Raw genomic sequence first — 27,331 nt, 5'->3', positions numbered from 1 at the left:
ACATGCATTTAGGCTTATTTACCTCAATCCTGCCGGCTGGCTGACAGGCACGTTTCACTGCTGGAGATGCAGCATCGTTGTCTGGCAACCCCCTGATCAAAGAGTTTTGCGGCGTGGCCAGCACATTGCAAAAGGTGGCACAGAGAGCGCCACTCTGCTAATGCAAAAGATAACAGGAACGCAACATCTGCATCCAGTTATCACAGCCTGCACTTCAGTGTCCAGAACCTGGGCTTAAATTATTGTCATTGTCACTCTCATCTGCTGGTCAATAGGTCCCAACGCTCTGCCAGACACATGCAGTCATTAGTCCTCATCCCCAAATTGAGGATGTAGACAAGAAGAAATATGCTACAAGCCACATGACCTTTCAGTTTCTAAATTTTGGAAGTAAATTGGGATCAATGCCATTGGAGTGTCCAGTCTTTATTAATGGAGTTGAAAATCCAGAGGCAACTGTGGAGAGTCTGTAATCTCACTCTTGTTTATATTGTTATGCGTATAGCTACTGGAAATGAAACCACAGCATTACTAAATAAGTTAATATCCTCTTGACAACTCATTAAATATTTACCTGTAGCTTTCCCACAAACACTGCTCATCCTAGTACTTCAAAACTGAAAAATGCTTGCATCTAAAGAGTGGATTTGTTCGACTTTGTCACACTCAAAGGTTACCTGTGATATCTGAAATGCCAAATCATTTATTCTGAAGGAAGGATCTGGGTTGATCTTTCCATCTCAGTATTACTTGATGATTCAATTGAAATTGTGAACATTTTATTCAATTAGAAGTCAGAAAATGTAAAACGCCAACCTTTCAGCAAAGATTAACCATGAAGACCTTCAGCTGAGAGGTATCATTTGAGCATTTATCGAGCACAGATTGGCATTTATTTGAAACATGAATACACAGTACCAAGAGAAATACAAAAAAGCACTTTAAAATCAAAAACACATCTGAACATCCAAAAAAGATAAAAGAAATCAGGAAACAGTCAAGTCCTCTTGAATTTCTCTCTGTTCCTCGTTGTTTTTAACTCTGCACTTGATCGTCCTGCACAGCAAATCTTTTCCCGTCACTCTCAAATTGATCGCACAAAGTCTAGTCTGCACTTTGGTGGTAGAGGGGCAGGTGTCAGGATTTGTCGGATGACACCACATGTCAAGACATTGAGGTTTTAACCTCCAAAGACAGCTGTGTGTGTTCTATACATTCTGTTGTTTTATTGACCTCTGGTCCAATACATTGCTTATTAAAATACAGAGGCTATAAAAAATATTTTTTCACTAGTTCAGCATTAATGACCCCTATATGTATATATTCATAAATAATTTAATACATAGATAAATAGATATTCTGTGTGTAGATTATAAACTTTCATAAAAGCATTTTTTTTTCTGTACTGCCAGAGTGACTAGAGTATAAATGCTGAAATGATCGAGGGTTGCTGTCCGACCCTGATGTCCAGTAGACTGGGTGAAAGGCCGAGAGTTTACATGCGGGTTGGCGCTGGTGTTACGTGCCAATGTCCCCCTTTCAACGTGCCAGGCTCTAGCTCCGCTGGCACTCATTCTTACTGCAGGTGGCCTGACGCTCAATCTGCCATGTACCCTCCTCGTATGTGCAGTAGCAGATTGTGCACTCATCAATCTTCACCTCTCGGCCGGCCGGTATGACTGCCGTGTCCGCGTAGCAATTTGGCCCTGTGGGTAGTAGAAGAAAAACAGATTCAGATGGACTTTATATCTTTTCAATATGTTTCTTTTGTGTTGCTGGCATCATTTGACATGTCACGTTATTGAGGTCGGGCTCTGAACACTGAAAATGTGTGATTTGCTTTGCTTTGTCAAATAATTTATTGTTCAAATTCTGAGATGTGCACAGATACAAAGAAAATCATCCATACGTCGGTGTTTGAGTAATTTTAAAGAAGACATACCCATGTTACACTCCTCTGTGACATTTTCTACCACTAGACCAATGACTGCATATACACAGTCATTGTACTAGATCCACCAAGGACACTGTTCATTGTGTTGAAATGCAGTTTAAGGTCTGAACACACAATTCAATGTCACATTCTTTTGTGCTGCCCGAAGGATCCCAATCAGTTTAAAATTCCACGAATTCACAGACACCCTTGTCAGTCCGGACGCAGGTGATTTATGAAGCGCAACAACCTGAAAATCCTGCCATTGTGTCGTTAGAAAAACTTGCTTGCTCTTTTCAGTCTATAAAGCCACTAAGTGACAGTAAATCTGTCTCTTTTTTGTCAAATGAATTAGAGAGTCTGTAACTATAGCTGTAACGACAAACAATCACACTTCATGGATGGTGAAAAGGCAACCAGATTAATTGATAAACAGAAAATCCACAAGGCTTAACACTTGCCATCGTGATATTATCATATGTGTATTATTAACACAATATTAATGTTGCATTTTTTTTTAATATCCCAGTTATTGTCAGTACTGGTATATCTTGACACCCTTAATGTGAATCGATAAGTTGACCAAGACTAAAAGAGTATTACACTGCACACTCATTAAGTCCTGGACAAAACTATTACTTTATGCCACAACCTTTGATACTGTGTGTGTCTGAAATCACCCACTACTCCCTATATAGTCTACTATATAGGGATTATAGTGCTGTTCAAATGTATAGTGAGAATTACAACACCCTATATAGTGAAGTCATAGTATCCAACAATGCATTGTGAAAAAAATAGTGTAGTACCGATCGTCTCTAAGCAATATATACCATCATGCATTGTGCTCACTCTGAAAGAAGGAAAAACGATCTTGTTTTTTTTTTTATTTTGTCGTTATAGGTTATAGTCCCCATAGATGGTGTGAACATTAATGAATGATGTGTTAAAATATATAAACAAGCGTAAGTCCAATAAAACAACAAAACACTAGTTAACCCAATTATACTCTGGTATATCTCTGCCACAGTAGCTAAAGTTAGCTAAAGTTAGCTACTGTCAGCATCGCGAAAGCTGTCAAAGTGACATTACTGATAAGGAGTGTTTCTCGCTAATTTAACAGGGTGCTAACTGAGGACACAAGCTAATGTTGAAAAGATTTGTGCCTTTATTTCTACTGACTTGTGCAGTCTAGAAATAGCAACATCTCAGTTAGCTAGTTACTGAACTATTAGCCTATAAGTCGGTTAGCTAACTCACTGCATCCACCACCATGAATACTGGGTTTTTTCATTTGACCAGAGTTCACTGAATTTTGAGTTTACCAAATGTTCTTGCTGAGCAGCTGCAGTTACCTGGCTCTGATTAATGCCATTACACTGAGCACAGAGTCACATTCAAGTTTAGGTTCAGGTTCACCTCATGGATACAACAAAAGTTGCATTTTATATTGTTGTTTTGGAACGATCAATAACAAGGTTTTAATAATGTTATTCTAGTCTACGACCCGAGCTGCAAGTCTTCTTCTATCTATGAAAATACAGTGCGGAACAAAGGCCAATGGGACACAAGCTTGTTCGAAAGTAGGACAGGACTTAAGTTATTCTTTTATTGCTGCTTTTAGATGTCATATCTGCTGCAGTGACCAAATTTCCATATGGAGTTCAGCACGGTTAGACGTCCTATTTTGTTTCTTTAAGATAGTTTCATGACATCTCAGTGAGCTTGAATGTAGTCAGTCAAAAAAAAAAGATAATGAACACGAGAGACTGAATGCGCTGCCCTTCATTTCATTTCTCTCAGTGGAAAATGGGCTCTCACATCTGGGCTTTCATTGATTCGTTCCCAAAATAGTGTTCTGGTTATGTGAATGTAAGAGGCACAGAAAAATAACAGCTACACAAGCATCAGGATTTATGAACAGGCTATCGCTGGTGGTGTCAGTGGCCAATTCTGACAGGATTTAATTCAGGATGAAACCAATGCTGAGCACATTTATAGAGTGAATGAGTTTTCACTGGGGTCCCTTTAAAGGTGCCATGAATCATCAATTGGCTTTCTACCTGCCTATCAAAATAAGCATTGGCCATCATTACCATGCTCTTCATACCACTGGGCAACCGCTTACGGTTTATGTAGAGGAGTATTTTCATTCTGGAAGATCGAGCTCTCATCAGGGAAGAGATGAATCCTGGGATTACAGTGATTGCGCTGAATTCTTAAGGACCGATTCACATGGTTATCTCTTTCACCGTCTCGTTCTGGGATTCAAACATTCAACCCAAGCCTTTTTGTTTTCATTAAGACTCAATTTGAGGTGTGCACATGAGAGGTATTCCTTACACCACAAGTGAATCAGAAATTTTACTGAACTTCAAGGTGGGAATACACAGTGGAATTGTGCATAAAAAACAAAATTAATCAACAGTTTTAGGAGACTGTTGTTTTTATTATTATTATTTTTGAGGAACTCGGCTCACTAATGGAAATTTTGATGTTAGGTAAAGGTTGTTAAGAATTATGAGTAGCCGAGAGAAAAAAAAAAAAAGAGCTACCACGGGAGCCCGGCTTGCTTCGTTCCTCCCTTTCATATGACATTGTGGGCACAGAAATCCCACGATGGCAAACATAAATGTGCACCTTTTGTCACCTACAGAATCACCTTCTTTGGTACTAGGTGTGATGGGAAGCTTTTGTTTAGTCAAAGTGCCTCCGTCCTCAACCACTGGCTGGAAAAAAGTCCCCATAAATCACCCATTATCTCTAAAGCTGCATGGTAAAATATAAACACTGAGGGAATTGTTCCACAACATCAGGTATAGCATAACAATGGCTATTTCCCTTAGACTAACAAGGTCTTGAGCCACTCTGTTGTATAATTAAGATCCTGATAAATGGGGAGTCTTTCAGCTGCAGCCACCGCATTTCATTGGACGGCAGCACACCAGAAGGAGCGTGCTGGCACATCAATCAATGTGAACAGTTTGCCGAGGCCTGTCAAAATGTCAACCCTAACACATTTATAAGTCTTCAGATGAACACACACACACCCTATCTGAATAACAACTCATCCTGTGTCCCGCGCTGCTGTCGCTACTGATTCATCATCATTAGCAGCATTTAGAACACAGTGTGTCGAATAAAAGACGCATATGTCAAGGATATGCTGGGAGAGAAAAATATGAAAAATAATCATGCACTTTACAAAATAAATCAAAAGTACTTCCTGGAGCTGGGATTAAACCACAGCCTGTCAGCCAGACATTCACGGTTGCATGACACTCGTTTGTGTTAATTTATGCATGGATTCGGCGCCACTGTGCTTACTCATTGCCATCACCCTATTATTCTGCCAGTCATATCACACCCACCTTTTTGTCATTGCTTCATTAATATAATATATCCCCATCTCACCATCACTCTCTGTCTTTCTCTGCCTCTCGCTCTCTGTGGCAGGAAGAGATTTTTATAGGCACATCAGGCTTCACAAGAGCTTTTCAACGACACCCGAAGAGGCAGAAACAAATGGACTGTGCATGTGCATGAACAGTTGGACTCAAACTGTCACTACAGCATGTTAGAAGTTGGCACGGGCAGTGTGTGAAAAAGATAGCCATTAGCACCTGTGGCTTTTGGCTCTGTAGCAGTGCCAGATAATAGACAGGGAAATGAGGACACATCCCAATCATCACACCCCTTCATTCTGAAATGTTATAAACTTGCAGGGCTCCATTATAAGGTAATGGAAAAAGAAGAATAGCAGAAATCACTCATCTTAATGCATTTTTTGAGTACATTTGCATTATAAATGCAGAATTAAAATGACCTTGCTTTCCAAAGACAGGAAGTAGGAGAACTTTTGCAGGGAGGGACTATGATTTAAGAACAATATGAATAATTTGTTTCAGGTTCAGGTGAAACAGGTTCAGTCTTTTAAATACGGCCCGCCTCACACAAAAGCTACAGACACTGGGTTCTTTATGAAAGTGCCACTTCATGTGAATGTTTGTTTGCATATGTTGTCTCCAGCTACTGTTCCCAATGATCATCTTTGTGGCTGAACAACCCAGCTGCACACAAGTAGCACGACTGTCATAACCGATGTCCTTCACAGCGACAGAGCCACAAACCCTCGCCAGTCAGCACAGCGGTGTCCAGGTGATAGGCTTTACTAGAAGATCGTCATTTACTTAAACCTCATAAACAGCCCTGACGTCAATGACACCTTCCTGTTTAGTTTTGTTACTCTCTTATTTCTGTATTGTGAAAAATGTATTTGGATGTGACATTAGCAGTGACTTTTATTCAGAGGAAAATTAAGAAAATAACCTCTAATAAGCAGACCAAAGCCAAAAACCATTCAGTTACCCAGTAGTAATCTAATTGCTAAGTCATAATGTGACTAACCATTACCTTCATTTGAGAGACCTTTCTCTGTTGTTAACATAACTACGAAGCCCAGTAATGGCAAATGGCCTTTAGATAATAAAACAGCAGTGAGACTGGAAAGGGTGAAAGATGGGGAAAAACTCATTTTAATCTTTTGTAAATTCATTAGATGATGCAAAATGTCCTACTTTCCCATTTCCAGTTTATCTAATAAATGAAATCAGTGTACACCTAGTTATTATTCCTGATTATATCATAACCCACAGTCTGTGTGTAACGTGTAACAACAGATTGAAACAAACCGATATTTAAAAAAGAAGCAATAATTGTACTGTTAATTAACACTGCTCCTAAACAGTGATTGTCCAATCGTGGCTTAGCAACAGGCCTGTCAGGTTATCGATTTTTCCACATGCAACTTTAAAGCAGTGTGAAAAAGGCTCTAATAACAGCAATATTATGTATCTTCAGAATTTGGAGGGCTGTGTCTTTGGTTAGCCTTTCAAACCCAGAGCAAAAGGTTTAAGTAATAAATTGAACAGTCTATCTAGTTTTTGCAGCTTTGGGAACATGCAGCTTTAACCTCACTCTCTTTTTTTGTATTATATAATTCATGTAGCCGTATAAGAGCAGGCAGTTCTCTCACGGTTTGCTTTAAAACCATCAGCAGGAGGAGTCAGAGGGGACGAGCAAGCAGCAGCAGATAAATAGCAGGTGTGCCAGCTGACAGCTCAGGTATGTCAATTAGGCTGATGAGCTCACACACACAGCTTGTGAGATTTAACAGCGACAACACAAATGAACCAACAGTGATCACAACATGACGTAAACCACTGTTCAAGGTTTATATCCGCTGACAGCAAATCTTAATCTTAATCTTAATCTGGAATCAGGCAGCTATACAATCCGCATTACAACCGGGACACGGGAAGACAGGACATAACTTGTGAACATCATTTGGGGATATATAGTAAAAAATATCTTCACACAGTCCCATATTGTTATCACTTATTCTCCTTGCTTAGATTTTTCTTAATTTTTGAAAGAGATCTCTTTAGGATCTGTTTCCAATTTTTCCACAGATGGATCCATGTTTTAAAACAACAGTACTTGGTATCACCCAAAGGTTTTTGAGAACACAAATTTTTAAGATCTTATTTATGATCATACAAGGAAATATTTCCATTATAATTTTGCGCAAATTAGAAGGGATCTTTTAGAAAAGTCAACAAAACATAATTGTGAATGGTCTGTGTTTCCATTGAGCTGGGTTTTCTCGCCTTGTGATATCATTCCAAATAAGCATGGCAATCGATTGTAACGGCGATTTCGATTGTATCCACCACCCTTGTAGTATTTAATTGAAGGTGATGAGGGCATCCCCAAAGGCAAACCCCTTATATCTGCTCCTGTGGCGACAAATGAACATACTTCACAATACTGCTTTGATGCTGCCAATTAAGGATAAACCAACACACCTTCATGAAGATGATACAGTTCAGTCTCTGTTCACTAATGTACCATTGGAGAGGGTGATCTTAAGGAGGATCTACAGCGGGAACAGGATCTCAACAAACATCAAGATAGATGCTTTGTAAAAGCTCATTAAGGATGCATGCACTAAACGAATATTCTCCTGTAATAATAAATGCTATACTCAAACAGATGGGGTATCTATGGGATCACATCTTGGACCGAGTTCTTGCATATTAGATGATGACTGAATTGGAACAGACTACAATCATGAAACCTTCAAAAGGAAGGCGCCAGACATTTCTATGCCGCTTTGTTGAAAATACTCTCATCCTGGAGGTTTTACAGTGAACCCTGACCGTCACCACGTCTCTGTCCTTTGAAGTAACTTTACCCTTAAATGTGGTGATTATTAGTGGATCTCCTGGTTTATTTTTTTCATTTCAAAACAAGTCGGCTGGAAAGACTAAAAGGTCAACTGGATTTCTCAACCAGCTCAGTGAGTTTTGGCAGTAACCTGAGCTACATGTGATCAAATCTGTGACAGTCTTAATTTCAGACAGAAAGTCACAGTTCACAGTTGTCTAGAAATAAGCATACTTTTGTTAAAGGTCCCATATTTTTACACTTTTCCAGTGTTTTATTTGTTTTATTTTTATTTTAGTTTTGACATCCATAAGAAGATATATTTGTGGTTTTAAAAACCAAAAACCACCTCAATGTAGTTTTACATCTCCTTCCTCAGGCTTCTCTCTGGAGCTCTAGTAACAACAGGTTGGTGAGCCAATCAGAAGAGAGGAGGCTCTGATCCTCTCCGCTCACTGTTTTCTGAGTGATCCAAATAAAAATATAGCAGATTTCAGGTAAACACTCAAAGAAACCAAATCCTACAAGGTTGGAGCAGTGACTGCTTTGTTGTGACATCACAAAGTTACAGAAGTCCTGACGGCTGGTTTTAAGGCTCAGTGTCTGAATACAGGCTGTGTGCATTTCTCTGTGGACTGAGGCTTTGATACTTTCACAGTATTAATATAGAAGCTAGACCTGCTGTATAATCAAACAACACATGGACATCTACCTTTATACAATATGGGACCTTTGACTTCTGGGTGAAATTGAAGATCGACTGTTTAAAAAAAATGGTAATGGTAAATTAACTATTTTATCATTGTAACATGTAAGAACGAAAAGCTTGACAGGCGTAGCAACAGTAAATAGGGACTGCAGGGCTTTGCAAAGAGTCTGTTACAAACAAGCACTAATTTTTGCATTCATTGACTGGGGCTCTGTTTACTGCACTACTCCTTATCTGTGTTGTCAGGGTGAGATGGAGGCTGCTTCAGATGGACCAACCACATCATTTCACATTCATATAAACAGCTTCCCTTTCACTCGTGTGTGTGTGTTTGTTTTCTCTTATTGTGTTCCTTTTAAAAAAACCTGTCACGTCTTAAACAACCCTCTATGAATCATGCCTCTCTTAATTTAAATGAGGCTCTATCCCTCTTGGCAACCAGGCTACCATGTCTCGTGTTGCTCTATTTGAAGTGATTTTGGCCCCAGTTCAGACTGTTTATCACATCCCCCCCAGATTAGTGTTGACCCTAATGTCTAAGTCTTGAAGAGCACCGCTTGTTTCCTCATGCGTTGCCAAGGCGATACCCTGCAAGAGCAAAGGACGAGAGGGAGGGAGCCACGGCCGAGGTGCCAAGGAGAGAGGCTTCTCCTGCATTGATTTTTTTTTTCCCAGACCATTCTTCAAAAGCAGATGCTGAAAGAGAGAGAAAACTTGGCTTATAATTTACAACAAACACTTCTATATCTTTTATACCTATATGTCAAAGAAAGAAAAATAACATCTCAAATACATTGACAGCAGGAAAAAGAAAAACTAAAGTATAGAGCATGTTTTCCTTCCTCTCCTCTTTGACTGGTATTGACTAGGTGTTCTTTGGATGAATCAATATTGTTTAATTAAACTTTATGGAGGCAAGCAAATGATAGTCACAAACTTTAGGGGGGTATGAAACTATTTAATTGCAATGTGTTCCACTGCTTTAAGATAATGAGTAAAAAATGATGAGAACCTGCCTCTATTCACAGCTGTTCTTTGATATTCATGAACAACTGTCTGGGGTGGATGTAAGCGATACCTCTCACTTTCATCTTCCTCCCCTGGCTCTTCCCCAAGTGTCTCCTCGCATACAAGCTGAATAACACATCTGAGACAGGGTGCTCTGCCATAAGCATTGATTTTGCATGCCTGAAAAGGCCAAGATAATGCCTGTGCATAATTGATGAACTTATCAAACATTGAAATACTTCATTGTGATTTATATCAATAGTGAGGAAAATGGTAAAGAGGGCTGTTAGCTGGGAAATGAGGGTAAAAGACAGCAGGGATGACTTGTTGAATGAGAAACCAAAGCTCAGTTTTTCTCTTTACAGATCTGCTTTAGTCTTTCACTTCATTTATTCCATTTTCTTTCCTTTTTCATTTCTTTCTTATACTTTTACACTCTTAAACTCCAAGACACACTATCCTTGTATGGTAGCACGACACATCTGGATGAGTATTTAATTCGTTCCCATTAATGAGCTGAGCTTTGATGTGGCACTTTGAGTTCCTGGGAGGTCTTAACATCTGTCTTGCACCTCAAACAACATCTGTAGACAAGACAAACAACAGAACCAGAGGAGGAACTCTCCGACGACCTCCAGTAACCTTATTTTACATCATCAGTATTTCATCAGCGAGCCACCACCACGGCGGCGCTGTCTTGTATTGAGTTCTGCGTGATCAACAGTGGCGAGGTGGGAGTTGACAATCATTGATCCTCATCATTTAAATCACAGCGTCTGTAAAAACCTGCCAAAGAAGCATCATGAATAAAAGACAAAGTGAAACTCAATGTATAATCGTTTTGATGCTGACACGAGCTTGGGATGATGTCTCACCTGTTAATGCTTATGTCTCCTTGATGTATCTTCCATTACTTAAATAGTCTAATAGTTTCCCCTATGTACTTCATACTTTAATATGTTTAAACAAGTAGTAGTAGTAATATCTAGGGATGAAGATTGGTGTTGTGTGTGTGTGCATGGTAGAGTGTTAATAATAATAATCATAATAATAACAATAATAATAATAACAATAATAATAATAATATGGTAATAGCGAATATCATGTACAACGTCCTTATAACAATAACAACATATAATATATTCACAAATTCACATTTGCATACAGCAATATAGAAATAATCATATTATCAACCATTTTGATAATCATTGCTGTATTTACGTAGTGAAGGTGGGGAGAGTGACGGAGGTGCAAGCAGATAAAAAGATAAAAAACAAGCATCAATAGTTGTTCACCTTCATGGTCTAGACCTCGTACCTACCTGTACATATTATCCTAAAAGACTGCAATAAATCATCACTGGATGGGATTGGACTTCTCCTGGTGTCTCATTGTGCCTGACCACACACCCACGGTGTTTATATATTACCTGGAAACCAGCATACAACCATACAGTCTTTAATATCCAGGCTTTTTTTCGTTAATATTTTTTGTGTCCTGCCCTGTCTTGAATAACCCCCAGACCGTTGTGGATTGGAGTCTGTCCGCTGAGGAGAGACACGCCCTCTCTCTTCGCCCCCCTTAGATGGAGGGAGGTAGGTCCAGTCTGCCTGTTGTTTATTGTTTGGTGTCTTACATGCAAATGCAAATGCATATTTGTGATAATTAAGTCTTCAAAGCTTCATTATTTTTGATGGATGAAGCCCTGACAGATACCTCCATTCTCTCCAGCAGGTGGAAGGTGACGCTCACAAAGATGTCTGGTGATTGCAGAGAGTGTTTACACCTCATGTTTACACAGCGACAGTCCTGCCAGCACTGTTCATCAAATCAGAGCCAGAAATATTCTCCGTCCAACAGGAGATTGTTAAACACACACTGATAAAAACATACTCAACTCTGCTTAATTAAAAGTTGGAGCTCTGATATCAATGTGAAATATGAGAAAAACAGCAGGAGTCAGAGAAACAACAAAGGAAGTTGGCACAAATTTAAAACTCTATTTATTATTAACATATAAATTTCACCTACTGCAGCTTTAAAAACACAGTAGTCTGACTGCTGCACAAATCAACTGTAAAAGCTGCTAAAGGCTATTTCTGCATTTTCATAAATACCACTGTGCTCCTGTTGATACTCTAAAAGAGTGTGAGACTGAGCTGACAGAGGATGCATGACGATGTAGGAGCAGACTTCTAATTATAGCTAAGTGCCATACAGGTGTATAATAATAGGAGCCAGCTTAAGGGGCAATGGAGCAATCTAGTATTTCACTTCCATAAATCTGAGGGGGTTCACACAAGACAGAATTAAAAACCACGAGAGCTTGACTTTCAGTCCCTGTTGTTCAAGCTATAAATACACTGCAGCGTACAATTCCCATGATGCAACTTGATGGGTTTTTTAATAGATTTGTTAAGTGGGAGGAGCTTTGTCAGGTCCCCCTGGTTCCAGAAGAAAAAGTGCAGTTCATCTTCTCACTGACAGCAGCTGTGGCCCAATTCAGGGGCCACATCCTTCAGAGGCTGCATTCGAAGACGGACTGCGTCACAGCGGCGTGACTATCAGATTGGTGGGAAATGAGTCTTTCTTTTCTGGGCAACAAAGGCTCTAACAAGTGGATCCGTCATGGCCCAACCTATCCCAAGATTCATAATGAAAATAATATGGCAGCAAACAGAGAGCCTGAGGATTACACTGTTAAATGTTAGTATTGGGTGTCGGCTCAGTTGAACAGCTAACGGCACATCAAGTTATGTGTTGCCAAGCTTTGTGATGCAACGGTATGGGCGAAAACTGGTGACACAAAGTTAATTTCAGTTCGGCCTTCACGGCCTACGATGACTCTGATGGCCGCATTCCCTTGGAGGCCACGTATGAAGGTGTGGCCATCAGAGTCATCCCTGAATTGGACCACAGCTAGTGTTAGGTAACTGTCAGTCAAAGGTATAATCCTGTGTACATTAAAAAAAAAAAAAATCAAAGAAGAACTCCCAAGGTGCATTTTGGCAAGATGTCAGAAGTCTCCAAGCTTAGAATCCGCTGGCACGGCTAACTGTGGGTGACAGCTAAAGGCTATGTTGCTGAGAAACTTAAAAGTCTGGAGTTTAAATTAATTTACTTTTGATCCGGCGCCAATTTTGTTAATTCAGCACCTACTGGACTGTGTTTTGTTCACAAACTCGACAACAAAGTGTTTTTAATTTAAGTCCATTTTGATTTGAGCCTCTGCCTGGCTTCTCCACCACGGCAACAGTTGCCAAGGCTCTTGGTTGTTATAGTATTTAGAGCCATCTGTGATGCCACATTGACGGAAAACACGCTATCACTCAGAAACAATGATGAAATAATTCAAACTGATAGCCATAGCATAAACCCCTAGTACTGTTACATTATCCAGGAGGCTCCAGCTTCTCTGTGTTGGGGTACATTGAGGATATCATTAAAAGAAAAACTTGAAATAGGGATTTAAAGCGGGGGGAAAAGTACTTCTAGAACCAGCAGCTGCTCTCATTTCGCAACTCTTATTAAACCGTCTCTGACTGATAAAAGCAGACAGATTTCAAACTCCAGGCCCCCAGTTTATAGCGCAGGTTTCGACAGCTCCTCCACAGCCACAAAAGACATTACACAACTGTTTTCACAGGCTGAGAAGTAGCCCACTCCTCGACATGAGTAAACTGATCTTAACGTGTAAAGTCAGTGTAATGCCCCTTTAACTGCAGAATCCCATAGGACTACAATAATTCAAGTATTTCCAGCTGAGACTGTGAGAGTGTTAGTTGTGGTCAGGTAACTTAGCCTCTTAGACTTAGTGAGCTCTGTCTGGTGAATGGTAATGTGTGGTAATCTTATGGTAATAGGGACTGATGCCGTCCTAAAACTGAAAATCCTCATCGGCTGAATGAGCCTGCGGATTTGGTGGGACTTTTGACTGCAGATGCATGTTCTCCTCAAGTCTGCCACATCCCTGCACATACTGTACTGTATCTACATCTGTCTCCTTGACTGATGTGCCTGCGAACGCAACCCACAGCAAATCCACTGGGCATTGCACAGGGGAAAATATGGAGCACTGCCCAAAACTCGGCACAAAGCACTCTCAGCATGATCAATATGTGCATATATAAAAAGTGGGTGAACAGCAAAAAGGGAACAAAGGACCAGCGTGTATTCCCCAAGATTACAGCAGGCAAATATTAATAGAGCATGTAACGCTTCATGACTGCCAATGTTTTCGACTTGTTATCTCTGGACGTTGTGAGACGGGATTTTAATATGAGTGGGAAAACCTTTGATTGATAACCAGTCACGAACATTCATTACACGCAAATGCTTAGGTCTATAATGTTTTATGAGCCTAAAGTGAAACATGAATTACCCTAATGTGATATTCTGGGTGTAATTATAATGAACCAAGCAGATGGTAGACATATGCGTAAGAAGGTGTTGTGGTGTTGTGACATATTTCTTTTTTCTTTTAAAGATGAATTTCTATGCAAAACAGTTGGTTTTGTAATTTCACTTGGACATTCTGTTATATCTAATTATCTTGTGTTCATCATTTAATGTATAAATGCTCAGTTTGAACAGACAGCATGAAATATCCAAACATCTTGCTTACATTTTTACTCAAAAATGATATTAGCTGTTCTGTCGTCTAATAAGTGTCTCATACAGACGAAGTATTTTAATGTGGAGTGCACTGTATATCTTGTCTCTGTCACAGGGATGCATTTTCCCCTCCTCATGCAGATTGCTTGCTCTTGTTTATAGCAGACAGCCTGCACCACTTTAAGATTCCAAGTCAGATACATATCGCAAGTCATCATTCTTTTTGCTGAAGGAAGCAATGTTGCTGACATTGCCATGTTGCATTAGAGTCACACCAAGAAAACAAGGGGACATAATCTAGGACATGCTGTCTGGAATCATCCGAAACAACTTCAGATAATCGACTCTGAGCCGCAGAATTCCTTCTCAGATGGGCCGGAGCTCTCAAACCAATAGGATCATACACTCACAGCCCCTCACAGCAAAAAACCCGAGCAGACCTCAAATCTCTACCAGACAGCAGTGACGGATTTGGAACATACGCTGCAGCCTCCATCAGATAAACTAAGTAATTATATGACATTAAGACACGAGTTAATGTTTTTTTCCATAACTCATGACTTATTAACCATATTTTTGGTGTGACTTAGATCTCATTGCTTACATGATTACAAATATGAAATCTGATATAGAAACAGACTGCAAACACTGCAGTGCAGCACGCTGCGTTCTTTGCGTCAGCGAAATGATTTGTGCTACCTTGCCCTCGTAACTCCTGCTGAGGTGCCCTTGAGCTAAAACATCTGACACTGACTCTGCTGTGGTGGAGCTAGCACAAGCAGACTGGTTGTACTGGAATACAGTGTTCACCACTTCACTTCTACTCACCGCTCTTGCAGATGGGACAGCACTGATCCGGCTCGTACTCCGGGTCCACGCACTCTGTCTGAGGGCAAGCCGCCACCGAACACAACACCTCCCCACTTGGCTCACACCGGCACTTCTCACATGGAGACACCTGGATAACAGAGAAGAAATAGTTATTAACACCCTCATAAACAGTTCACACACAGATACACACGTAGAGAAACAGTCTTCAGAGGAACAGACTTCTCCGCTTAATTAATTTCTTGCTATCTTTGACTCTGGCTCTTTGTTTGTCTCAGTGTCTGTCTCTCTCTTTTTTCACTGTTCTGTCTCTCCACAGCTTCACTATCCAATCAGGCAATATGGAGAAATCAATAGGAATGGGAAACAAAAGAAAGATGCTTCCAATTTTCTTTCTGCATGAACAGAGAATGATAGAAATAAGTCGGTTATCCAAGTGTTCCTTCATGTCCTGAAATAGAACAAATGAGGGACAATGGCTGGGACTGATTGTATACGTTTGGAATTATATGCAGCTCCTACATTTCCCATGAAAGGCTTCATTTGGCAGCTGCTTGCATAAAGCTGTACACCTTTAGTCTTAACAAGAGAGCAAAGGTTAATTCTACCAGTGTTGCTGCAGATAGTGGAGGCTTGCGCCTCCGCACAGCACTTCACTGTGAAAAATGGAGCGAGGCAGCACTTAGTGCAGTGCCCCAGAACTTAGCAATCAAGCAAAAAAAAACCTGCCTGTTGCTTAGTTTCAAAGCAGCCCACCCCCACCCCCACCCCCCCACACACACATATACACACACACATACACACACTCACAGTACAAAGGCTGATGTATGCTGCTAGTGAGATTTCTGTAGATTTCCCTCAGAAAAGACTTGACATAGAGCTGTCGCTAACACCACGTGTTGGGAGAAGAAAATTCCATATTAGCTTTAACCTCCTGCTGAGACACTCACCAACTTACAGAGAGGCATTAGGCGCTAGTAAATGTAGTTTCTCATGTGACACATAACACCAAGATTGTGGTGCAATCCTGAGTCGAGCTTTTCAAAGAAGTGTCAGAGGATAAAACATTCAAGATTTCGCTGGTGTGTCTCTGTGTCTCTTCATAAACACCCACATGTAGGAGCATGCTCTTCCAGAGTTGTAACATTACTATAACTCTAATTCTATCATGTGTATCAACAAACTGAATATGGAAACACTCTGCTGAAGCTGCACTGCTAAATTCAGCCTCTGGTAATATGCCGGCGTTGTGTGAGAAAAAAAGACAAGTGCTGACCTTTGCCATTATAAATCTGCCTGCCTGCTCGCTTGCATGCTGCAAGGCAAGGTAACTAGTTTCTGTGTAGCGCCTGTGATAAACTCCATTGAATGGCGAGGAGTGTTCTGTCAGCACTTCTTTCAAGTTTGAGCATGTCAAAAATTGAGTGAATGCAGTTAATGGGCTCACCTTAAACTCTTCAAGCGAGGCGTAGATCTTGCCCCGAAACTCGCAGTAGTTCTTTTTCTCTTTGCACTGTGGGCAGCATTGGCTAGTGTCCACTTTAATGCAGCGAGGGTGAACCTTGGGACATTCTGGCTTGGTGCACAGAGGGCCCTCGTCTGTGCAGAGGCAAGGGCACGTCGAGGGGCCCGGGGTGAACTGCTCTCCGATGGCGAACACAAAGCCGCTCTCGTCCATACAGCCTTTGCCTCTGTAGTCTGGGTAGGCGTACTCGTCGATGGCGTCCAGGGAGAGGGTGACGTCACTAGTGGGGCCCTCGTCTATTTGGTTCAGGCTGTCCTGTTCGCTCCACAGCTCCTGGGACTTCCCGCCCTTAGATCCCTGTGCCTGGGAGTTGAGGTTTGGCCTGGTGCGGCTCACGACAGTCCTGTTGGGGCTCAAAGTATTGATTTCCTCTGGCCGCTGCTGAGCGCCATATCCCAGCGGCTCCTCTGGGGCCTGCTTGTCCTGATGTTTGTCCTCCCTGGCTTGGGTCAACACCCTTTCCAGACGTTCTCGGCTCACTGGTAAGGTCGCTATAGGATTACACTGAGCGCCACTCATCAGGAACCCGAGAACAAAGAGAACTTCTGCTGTCATGGCAACGAAGTGCAGCATCTCTCCCCACCACCAGCGAGGTGGGAAAACACCTTGGCTCACATAACACACTTCACATCTCAGGTGTGAGCCAGTCCATCTGGAAAGAGAAATTAAACTGGGGTTATGTGCTCAGTATTTTGTCACTTCTTATCCCAGGTGTGGGGTTTGTCTCATTTAGTAGAGCAGTGCAAGAAATTCGGGCCACTTCAGAGCACTGTTCAATCATGTCGAGCAAACATCCCACTGAGTGTGACGCAAGCCATAGGAGCAGTGAATTGGATCCTTCGGACAGGGACTATTCATAGGGCTGTGTTAGGAAATCAATACTGCTTCGTACTGTAATACTTCCCCGCATCAATTGGTCACAGCAGTGACAGAGTAAGAGGAAAATCACCAAAGGAGGACCTGAATCTAACACTCTTAAACTCCTGCTCCTCTTACGGAACAAAGCAGTGGGATCAATGTCTGCTTTATTTAAATGAATCACAGTCAAGTGTACAAAAGCAGAAATTGATCTGAAAATAGAACATAATTCTAGTCTGGGAAGATGAATTTACTATAGCTGACAGAAGTAGGCATATCAATTTCAAAATGAAGCCAGATCTGCTGAAGCCTTCGCCGTGAACCGAATATGCATCAAAACTTCCTTTAAACAGAGCCCACTAAATTCCTCATTGTTTTCTATTAAACAAAATAAAAGCACATCACTTTCTTTACAGTTCTGAGGAGTCAATATACAGCAGCTCAAGCGAGTGAAATCCCATGCTCAACAGCAGACGTTGCAGAGGCTGCACATTTTTGAAAAAGCTTTAGTCAATGTTTTTGTTTCATTCTCTTGCTTAACTTGATTTACTGCGGCGTCTTGAAATTCAAATGCCTTGCTATGATGCTTTGCTGCTTGTGGTGGCCTACTTCCATTCATTTCCCTCACTCCAAATGTTTGGTGTCGTCGCCGAGCTCCGTTTAACAGGCTTCAGTTGTGTTGACATTTATAGCTTCTTTTGAAAGGAAGGTGAGATTACACCGTATTGACTGACACTTCAATTAACTGTAAAGTCCTGCCTGGGCTTGTTTAAGAGTAGTTCACCATATTGATTAATTTGTCAACCTCAATGAACACAGCTAATTTTCAGCAGAGCAATTAGGAGCACTAAACAGAAAGTGATAAGCAACCGAGCACTAAGTAAACAGGAAGTAAACATGATTAGTGTGGTAATATGCAGATACAGCCGACATCATGTTGGGACACTAATTCTGTGTTCAACTATGATGCCAGAGTCCCTACATGTGTTTTAAGTTATACATTTTGATATTTAGGAAATCTGATCCATTCTGAGGGAAAAAAGGCTAAAATTGACTTCTGGCACGCCACCGGTATTTGAGCGGTGTTTTGGCTGAATTGCTATGTTTGAGGCAGAATCCTTGGAGCTGCTGTGGAACTGAGAGGAAGCAGAACGAGGTGCATACCGATAATGCTGCTGCAGCTGAGAGAGGGAGAGAGGGAGAGAAGGGGAGAGCGAGAGAGATGAGACCAAGCCTCATTAGTAAAAGGACCTCATTTGGCTTTTCTCAGCTTCACCTCTCCACCTTAACAGCTGTTACTAGCTGTCACACAGATACTGCTGCTGCCGTGCTCTCCGTCACACTGAGCTCTGGTTGGGCACAAACTAGCCGTGGCACCGCAGCATCCTAAAGGATAAGTCTGCCAATAGATATGCATTTTTCTCACTGTCAACAGATCCAATGAAAAGATCACAACCAGCAGCAAACTGATCCTACTAACAAGTGTTAAGCTATATCTTTTTTCCTCTGCCATGGAGCTCCATTGTTGTCCAGAAACACATCGTGAGCCACACTGTTGTACTTGCTAACACCTTCCCTCATTACAGTGAACACACACAATGTAGGTTATGGTGAGTCACTTCCAAATGTAACAGGGTTTGTACAGTGTGTGATTCAGTTTGCCATATATGGAGTAGTCAACCCTGTCTCCTAGAATTTAAGTTTATACAACTTAAATGCACCAGAAAAAACATTTTGCGGGAAACATTTTCTACAGACATAATGAGGATATGTTGTTAATTTACATATCTGGTAAGTCGCAAATATGTTGATACTGAACATATCAGTAAAATTTTAGACAAAATATCTGATCGATAGATAGCTAGCTTATTTGCATGCTAACCAGCTAGCAACATTACTTTCCACCACTGGAGACAGCTCTTGGTGTTCTTCTAGACTGGTGAGTGAACAGCTGAAAATGCTAATGCCGGCTGTGTAGCATTAACTTAAAAATAGCTCATTTACATAAAACCTGCATGAACCTAACCACAGATGGGACTCTGGATGCAAACCCTTGTCTTTGGCGTGATAGTGATGTGCTTTCCCTTCACCCAAACCACCTCCTGGTAACTCCGACTTCATTGGTTGTTGCATCTTTGCACATTGTAGCAAATTTATATCAAAATCTTCCAGTGTGAACATGTTGTGTGTGTTGTGAAGTATAACAACTAAATGCTAATTTTACATTGTGAAATTGGTCATGCAACATGAAATAGCACAAATAAGATAGCTAAAATAACTTCTTCTCTTGTGAGCTGGATCTCACTGAGCCGAGCAGGCTGACCGGTACAGACAATAATAAGCAGAGAAATAGACTCAAGCCTCTTAAATTATTTTTCCACCCAACAAAACAGAAAAAAGAATCGAGGTGTTGCTAACAATCCGCTTACAGTGGCGTCAATACTCACTACAGCACCAGATGTGTATTAATCCATGGCTGAAAATAGTCCCCTCAAAAATGCACTATTTACTCTCTGAATAACTAATCCTTAAAACTGCAGTGCACAGCTGTTTTATAAAATACAGAGACCTCTTGAAAACAGAAATATGTGACCTGTTTTACAAGAATTATGTCTTCAGCAAGAATGAATGAGGTACTGAGACAGACTTACAGACTGTTAGTTTAGCCTTTTCATGGCACCTAACAATAAGAAAAATATACAATAACACCAGCTGTGCATTAAAATCTTTACAACCACATGTGTATTCTCTGGATGTGCAAATTAAATCATTTGCTACATTCATTGCATCTTAATGCCATCTTTAATACAGATCACATATTTTCTAAATGTCTGTCTAATTAATTCTCAGCCACACAGCATAATGTGTATCTCAAATGCCATGGGATTTTAAAGGCTAGACTGGAACACAAATAAGTCCCTTCTGGTGTAATGGTCCAATACCACTGAACATTTTCAAGATGCCTTTGCGGGTACTTCTTCTTAACACTCAGGTTCAAGGTATTGCAACTTTCCTACATTTATAGTGTTGCATATAAGGCATTTGGCGAAAGGTCATGGATTTATCTTTCGCCCCCAGCCCTGCAGAGAATTCTGTTTTTTTGCTTCACTGCTCTATCTTGAATACTTGCAAAGGCATTCTGTCAGGAAGCAAAAAACAAAAAAACAAAACAATAAAAAAAAACACAGCAATGAACTGACATAAAGATGCGATACAATGTCTCACTATACATATCTGAAGCATTAGGCACAAGCCTGTGTTATGGACTGTTACCCAGGCAAATATTAATTTGAGTGTAATGAGTGCATAATTTGTGATAAACTGCAACCATGGGTCTGTAAAAATCTCTTTTAGGACCCAAACCTCATGTAGCAACTCTGTGTTTTTACCAGCAAAGCTTGAATAAGCCACAGTCAGACTCTTAAACTCTGCACAGGTGTGACCTGAAATGGCCCGTGCTCGCTGAAGCCTTAGACTAACTACTGGTTGCAGCCATCAATCAGCAGCATACTAGAGTTTATATAAGCCATCATCACTGAGTTTATTCACACTTCTGACACATTTGAACACCCACTTCAGAGCAAACAAAATCAGCACTGTAAGTGGAAAAACTCTCAATTAACACTTGTCAGCTCCAGATAATTATCTCTGGAAAACAAACACTAATTAATGCTTGGGAGAAATAGCTGTATATTTTTGTCTTGAAGAACAGTCACCTTTTTTCACCGTGCACAGTTAAGCGGTCATGTGGTTTTCTTGTTATTCGGCTAGTGACAGGGCTCTGCACGGCTCCAAACACTGAAGTGGTCCGAGCCATTATTGAGTCACATAAAGTGCTAAAATGGCACGTAAGTCCTGCCAAAAATGGCCAATTAAAAAAGAAATATATATGAGAACAATGCAGCAAATTCAGCTTAAATCAGGTCAATTTTAAAATGCAACACCATGCAATTTGTATTACCCCACCATGGGTCCCGTGGTTAAACATGCATCAAAATAAGTTCTACAAAACCAAGACCTCCACCTAGCTTTAATACTGTGCTAAAATGTAATCTAATGGTGTTCTTTAATTGATTTTTGATTACTAAATAATGATGCTGCGAGACGTTATTTAGAGTGTGTTGGCAAACACAACTACACACACAGCTACACACCCTCGGAGTAAAAGATCTATAGGTCTTAATTATACATATTACTAAAACATCTCTGCTCATATATTCAAAGATGATATCGAGTGAGTTTCATTTTCTCACTCCTCCTGGACGGAGCCAGCCTGCTGTACGGTCAGTCTGAGCTCAGACCACAGATGTGGAAGTTGTCAGTTCAAACCTCAGGTCTGACAGGTCAACCAGCAGGGGGACCCCCGCCGGAAACTCAGCAGCAGGGGAGGCAGATTTCCATGAAATACAATATTAAAAAACATACTCAAAAAACAGAAGTCAGTATCATTGAGGAAGCCAACCCTTAAGTGAGTAATAAATAAACTATAACACATAGTTAAATACAGGTTTTAATATGCTCTACAGCTGTGGTTCAAAAACCCAAATAGGAGCGTTTGGACTTCTGTTATTGGAGTTTGTTGCATGAGGTCTAACTCTTTGTTGTGGTCTTACTGAACTCAAACATTCATAATGTCACTATATGTTACTTAGTTAGTTTATTTATTGTCCCCGAGGGGAAATGGGTGATATAATGTACATTTTTGCCTGTGAATGATTTTTGTCAAAGAAATGAAACATATATTTTTTCATGCACGGCCCAGATAACATATACAACATGAAATGTTGCCTTTTTTTCATGTGTTTTTCCATGTCTTGTGGTTTTTATCCTTAGTTTATGGTAAAGGAAAGGGTTTGCACATTGATTTTTCTTGTACTAATGAGGTTTAAATAAGGTCAGAAAAAATATTTAAGGAGAACAAAAACAATTACTAAAGTTTTGACCTAATGTCAGGGGCTCTACAACTGCATAAATGGTGTGTAAAATTTGCAATTAAAGTTAATTTGGATTTTTACCTCTGTGTATTTTTACTCATGCATTCAAAAGCAGCACTCAGTCTGGGTTTTGTCAATGGGGATCCATTTCTGGGTAAAAACTGAATAACTAGAAATGAGGTGAGTTTTACAGATACCTTATGCTGGCGCAAAATCCAGTAACAGTGTAAAAGATTACATCTCCTATTAAATATTCACAGTGACCAGACTGTGATATGAACTGGACCATACATTAGAAATCTCCTCCCCTCCTCCTTAAATGTGACCTGTTCCTGCTTCAGGAAGCTCTCCAGCTTGATTTCCTGCACACAGAAAATCGTTTCCACTTTCCACTGACATTTAAATGTTGCTGTTGCTTCCTGCGCTAGAGAGAATGAAGTCAACATTAGCCTCAGTGTTTGGCAGCGGGAGCGGGTTCAGTCATTAACGTAGATATGAATCCCTCTGTCAAAGGCCAAAGTTCTGTTTACATCTCAGGCCATTGAACACAGCCGACTTGACCACTGAGGTGCAGCAACAATGATTAATCAAGCAAGGACTCAACCTGCTGTTAGTTCACGGTTCAATGATGCTCACCATCACATTGATTTATGACTCATAAATTATTGTCGTTTTCATTACCCAGCAGAGAGAATAAGGCCCATAAGTCATGACACAACAACCTGAGCTCAGAGTCAAATTTTAGCTCCACCTTGACTAATAAGATACTATTATTCTCACAGATTGAATTGGCATGGCTTCAAAAGTAAACAGCGAGGCGGTTAAGATGTGTTAAGGTTGACCTGCCTCTTGCTGTCTTGTCTGATGTCACTCAGAAAGGTTTCTTCCAGGGAGGTTAATAGCTGTTTCACTCACACAATCATGCTATAAATAGGGCCAAATGTACTGTGGCAGTGCTCTCATCTCCAGGAATTTTCCACACCCGAGCAAGGATGTTTTTTTTTTGTTTTTTTTGTCTATTTGTTTATTTCTAATTACCATTTGCTCTTCATAAAAAAATGAGCTGTATTTAAAAGAATAAATAGGCAAATTTGATCTGACTGAAAAAGTGATGCAGCAGAGAAAGTGATACAGCAGCAGCAGCAGCAGCAGCAGCAGCAGCAGCGAGGCTCCCAGCATCCTTCTTGTTTTGATGTCTGTTTAAGGCCATGCACAATGTAAGTCTGGCAATGAGCCTCCAAAAACAAGCAAACATCACATCCACAATGTCTTGGAGAAAAGAAAACAACTCCTGCGATGTCCCTCTGTAAAACTCAAACTGGATGTCACTGAGAGGAAAACCATCTCCTCAGGACTGGAATTAACTCAGACAGACAATATGCCCTCACCGCTGTGTGCCCTGCATTTATTGCACATTACAGATTCTCCTACTTACACCGTTCCAACATCCCAACATGCCATCGACAACACATGGGGGAAGTGCAACAATTTACTTTGAGGTCTACTTCAATTTATGACAAAGCAGATCACAGGGGACGAGATGTGAAATGTTTAGACAGCGGAGGCTAGTGGGCTTGGATCTGACAGGGCTGAGAAAGTATTGAAATAATGATGCCACGTTTAAAAACTCGTTTTTTATACAGATAAACAGCGTGAAATGATGAAATCCAGTTAGAGCAATAAGGGACACTAAGGCAGGATCCAGAAGTATTAAGCCATCTGCCAGTGAGTAAAGATTGCTGCAGGGCTGTCTAATTGAATTTTATCCTCTGACTGTAAATCCTACGAGTGACCCAAATCAAAAGAAAGTTTGCCTAAACATGCAATGCAAAACCAAGGGCCCCTGCAAAACTGTCATATAATCTTAAGATTATGTGCGGTGGAACAAGGTGAGAATTTGCTCCTACACAAAGCCTGCCAGGAAAAGTCTGAGGCAGAAAACACATTATAGTGAGGAAAGATGATGAAAAGATGATGATGGCGGTGATGATGATGTAGCCTTTTTGACTCATGCCAAAGTCTTGTCTGTCACACCCAGATATGTATTGACATTTAAATGAAAGCATGAATAAATCTCCCACTTGAGCGACTGATAAAACAACAATCATCAAAAAAATTAATAAATAAATAAAAATAAAAAAAAGCATATTTTTCTCTAGACACTGTCACCACGCAACCACCTACTTTGCTGGACACTGAATTCATTTAATGATGCATACATTGTTTAATGCGCTGGGCTGCCTGGTCCACTGTTTGAGGCTGTGTTGGCTGGTTGTTGCATCCTGAAGTGTGTAAGCAGACAGTCTTTGTGCAGCCTGTCAAATCCCTCTGAAGCTTCTCAGAACATCCCTTAGTCCTAGTTACATCCAAATACCAACACAGCTTCACTTACACTGGAACACATGCAGCCTCCACAGGTGCAACAGCCTTCTCCTGCATTAGTTCACCACATCAAGCTCGTATGAGCATATAGGTGATGGATGCATTTTCATTTTCAGGCAGGTTTTTACTGTAACCTTGAGTGAGTGAGATCTCGCACGGAAGCAGCTCACTCCCAAAGTTGATGAGAAACCTGAGCATTGAAGCAATTTAGTGTAACATGCACGAATAAAAACACTGCAGCCCCCCTCCCTACACACACACACGCACACACACACACACACGCAGCAACACTGAGATTATTCACCTGTGATCCTCGGGAGTGTGTCCGTATCCGTCAACGCGCCGGCTTCACACACACAGCCTTCGGACTGTTGGGCAGCGGAGCTAAGGCAGCAACAAATGATCTGTAGTGAGGAGATGGAAACTGACGCTCGTTAAACCGGTCAAATGCACAGTTTCCCCGGAGGATGCTCGCAGGTCATCAGCTCAACTTTAATCGCCACAGAGAGTGAGAGCGCTCCGTCTCCCGCGAACCGCCGCTGTTCGCAACTGCCGCGCTGCTGCTGCTGATGTTCCTGCTCTATACTGGCACTTTGTTTCTCACGGTGACCAGAAATAAATAATTTAATAAATGGGAGGAGGTGGAGGAGGAGGAGGAGGAGGAGGAGGAGGAGGAGGGGGGGGGGGGGGTAGCGCTCCGACGCCACGTTCAGCCGAGAGGCCACTAGATGGAGCAAACTGGGGGGGAACAACAGGCAGTCAATTAGCCGAATGGATGTTTCACAGGTCGGTTCATAAGGTTCGCGCGCTGCTGTGATTAACGACTTTACTTCATTATTTCGAATTAGGAAGTCGTTTCCGTGACACGGCTCGGTCCCTGGATAATTTGTTGCCGAATGAGAAAAGACCAAAGCACATTAAACAAGCAGGGAATTAGAAAATGCGGGCCCACATAACTGTCAGTGTAACAGGCCACCTGAGTGAGATACATCAAGACTCATTCAGGGCCGCAGCCAGGATTCTGCAGACACTGTGGTCATGAGTCTCCTAGCAGCCCCCCCCCCCCCCACACACACACACCCCCCACACCCAGCCACAAACACACACACACACACACACACACACACACTGACTTGTTTCACTTACCCTAACCTTCACAACTACATGCCTGATAGATAGATAGCTCTTGTTTTATCTACTAGCTTAATATCTGATCAATTCAGTACAAGATCATATCAGTCTAATACTCTGTTTCCCCTCCAAAAACTGTTAAACAATAATAACAATAATAGTATTTTTAAGCAAAGAAACATTTGTTTTATTTCAGTTTTAACTTTTAATTCATGCTTGCATGTGCAGGTCCCTCTAAAAGTGAAACCAGAAACAGAACCGACAGAGAGAAGAGAGATCTGTGTTGAGACAGAGACGTCTCTAATAAAGTACGTTTTCTCCTGATCCGTCTGAAAAATGCCATTTTAATGTCAGGATGTTCGGAAGATCTGTGGCTTGTGGGAAAATGGATATTTATTTCGGTGACTATGGGGCAAAAGAACCATAAAATCTGTGATCACGTTCACTTCTCCCATTGGAGGGAATAGATGCAGACCAGTTGCTGGTCTCCTAGAGGGGGAAGGAGGTGGAGAAACCCGCATGACACGGTTAAAGGGAAATGATTGTAAGTGCACAGTCTCCTTTCTCAGATGTCTCTGCCATGGGTTAGTGTGTAATAGTAAATGGATTGCACTTATATTGTGCTTTTCTAGTCTTATCGACCACTCAAAGCTCTTTACAATACATGCCGCATTCACCCATTCACCTATACGCACATTCATACATCACAGCCATCAGAGACAATTTGGGGTTCAGCATCTTGCCCAAGGACACCTTGCCATGTGGACAGGAGGGGCCAGGGATCAAACCTCGCTTCTGATTAGTGGACGACCCGCTCTGCCTCCTGAGCCACAGTCCTGTGTATTCAGGTTGACGTCCCCACCAGGATATAAAAACACAAACGCAAACACACACGCGCAGCATCCATCACCATCTGCACGTCACTTGGACCAGCAGCAATGAAAGGTCTCGTTTGTTTTTATTATTAAAATTTTCATATTTTACTGTTCAATTACACTTTGTGTTTTATTAAGTGAAATGAAGGTCAAAGTCTCTTCACTAGCAGGAATAACATTCTGGCAGAGAAATGCTTTTATGTATAATTTTTTTATTTTAAAGTAGTCAAGATATGTGTGCTGTAAAATGCAGCGGCGGAAAATAACCACATGCAAATTTGTACTTTATTTACTTTACTTAAGTCA

The 27,331-nt window shown here is 41.1% G+C and overlaps 1 protein-coding gene across 1 annotated transcript; it reads right to left on the bottom strand.

The window, feature by feature from the left end:
* Positions 1-850: 850 nt before the first annotated feature.
* vwc2 (von Willebrand factor C domain containing 2) lies at positions 851-25,633 on the bottom strand. The gene is made up of 4 exons (XM_056396362.1): positions 25,324-25,633; positions 16,768-17,497; positions 15,321-15,450; positions 851-1,706 (listed from the first exon to the last, which is right to left on the bottom strand). The coding sequence occupies exons 2-4, from the start codon at positions 17,416-17,418 to the stop codon at positions 1,555-1,557; spliced, it is 933 nt and encodes a 310-aa protein (XP_056252337.1). The 5' UTR covers positions 17,419-17,497; positions 25,324-25,633; the 3' UTR covers positions 851-1,554.
* Between the last annotated feature and the right edge of the window lie 1,698 nt (positions 25,634-27,331).

This window comes from Seriola aureovittata, chromosome 14, assembly GCF_021018895.1.
Source record: "Seriola aureovittata isolate HTS-2021-v1 ecotype China chromosome 14, ASM2101889v1, whole genome shotgun sequence".
Classification (NCBI taxonomy): domain Eukaryota; kingdom Metazoa; phylum Chordata; class Actinopteri; order Carangiformes; family Carangidae; genus Seriola; species Seriola aureovittata.
The sequence above is the reverse complement of the archived record's forward strand: the minus strand, read 5'-3'. Positions and strand labels throughout refer to the sequence as shown.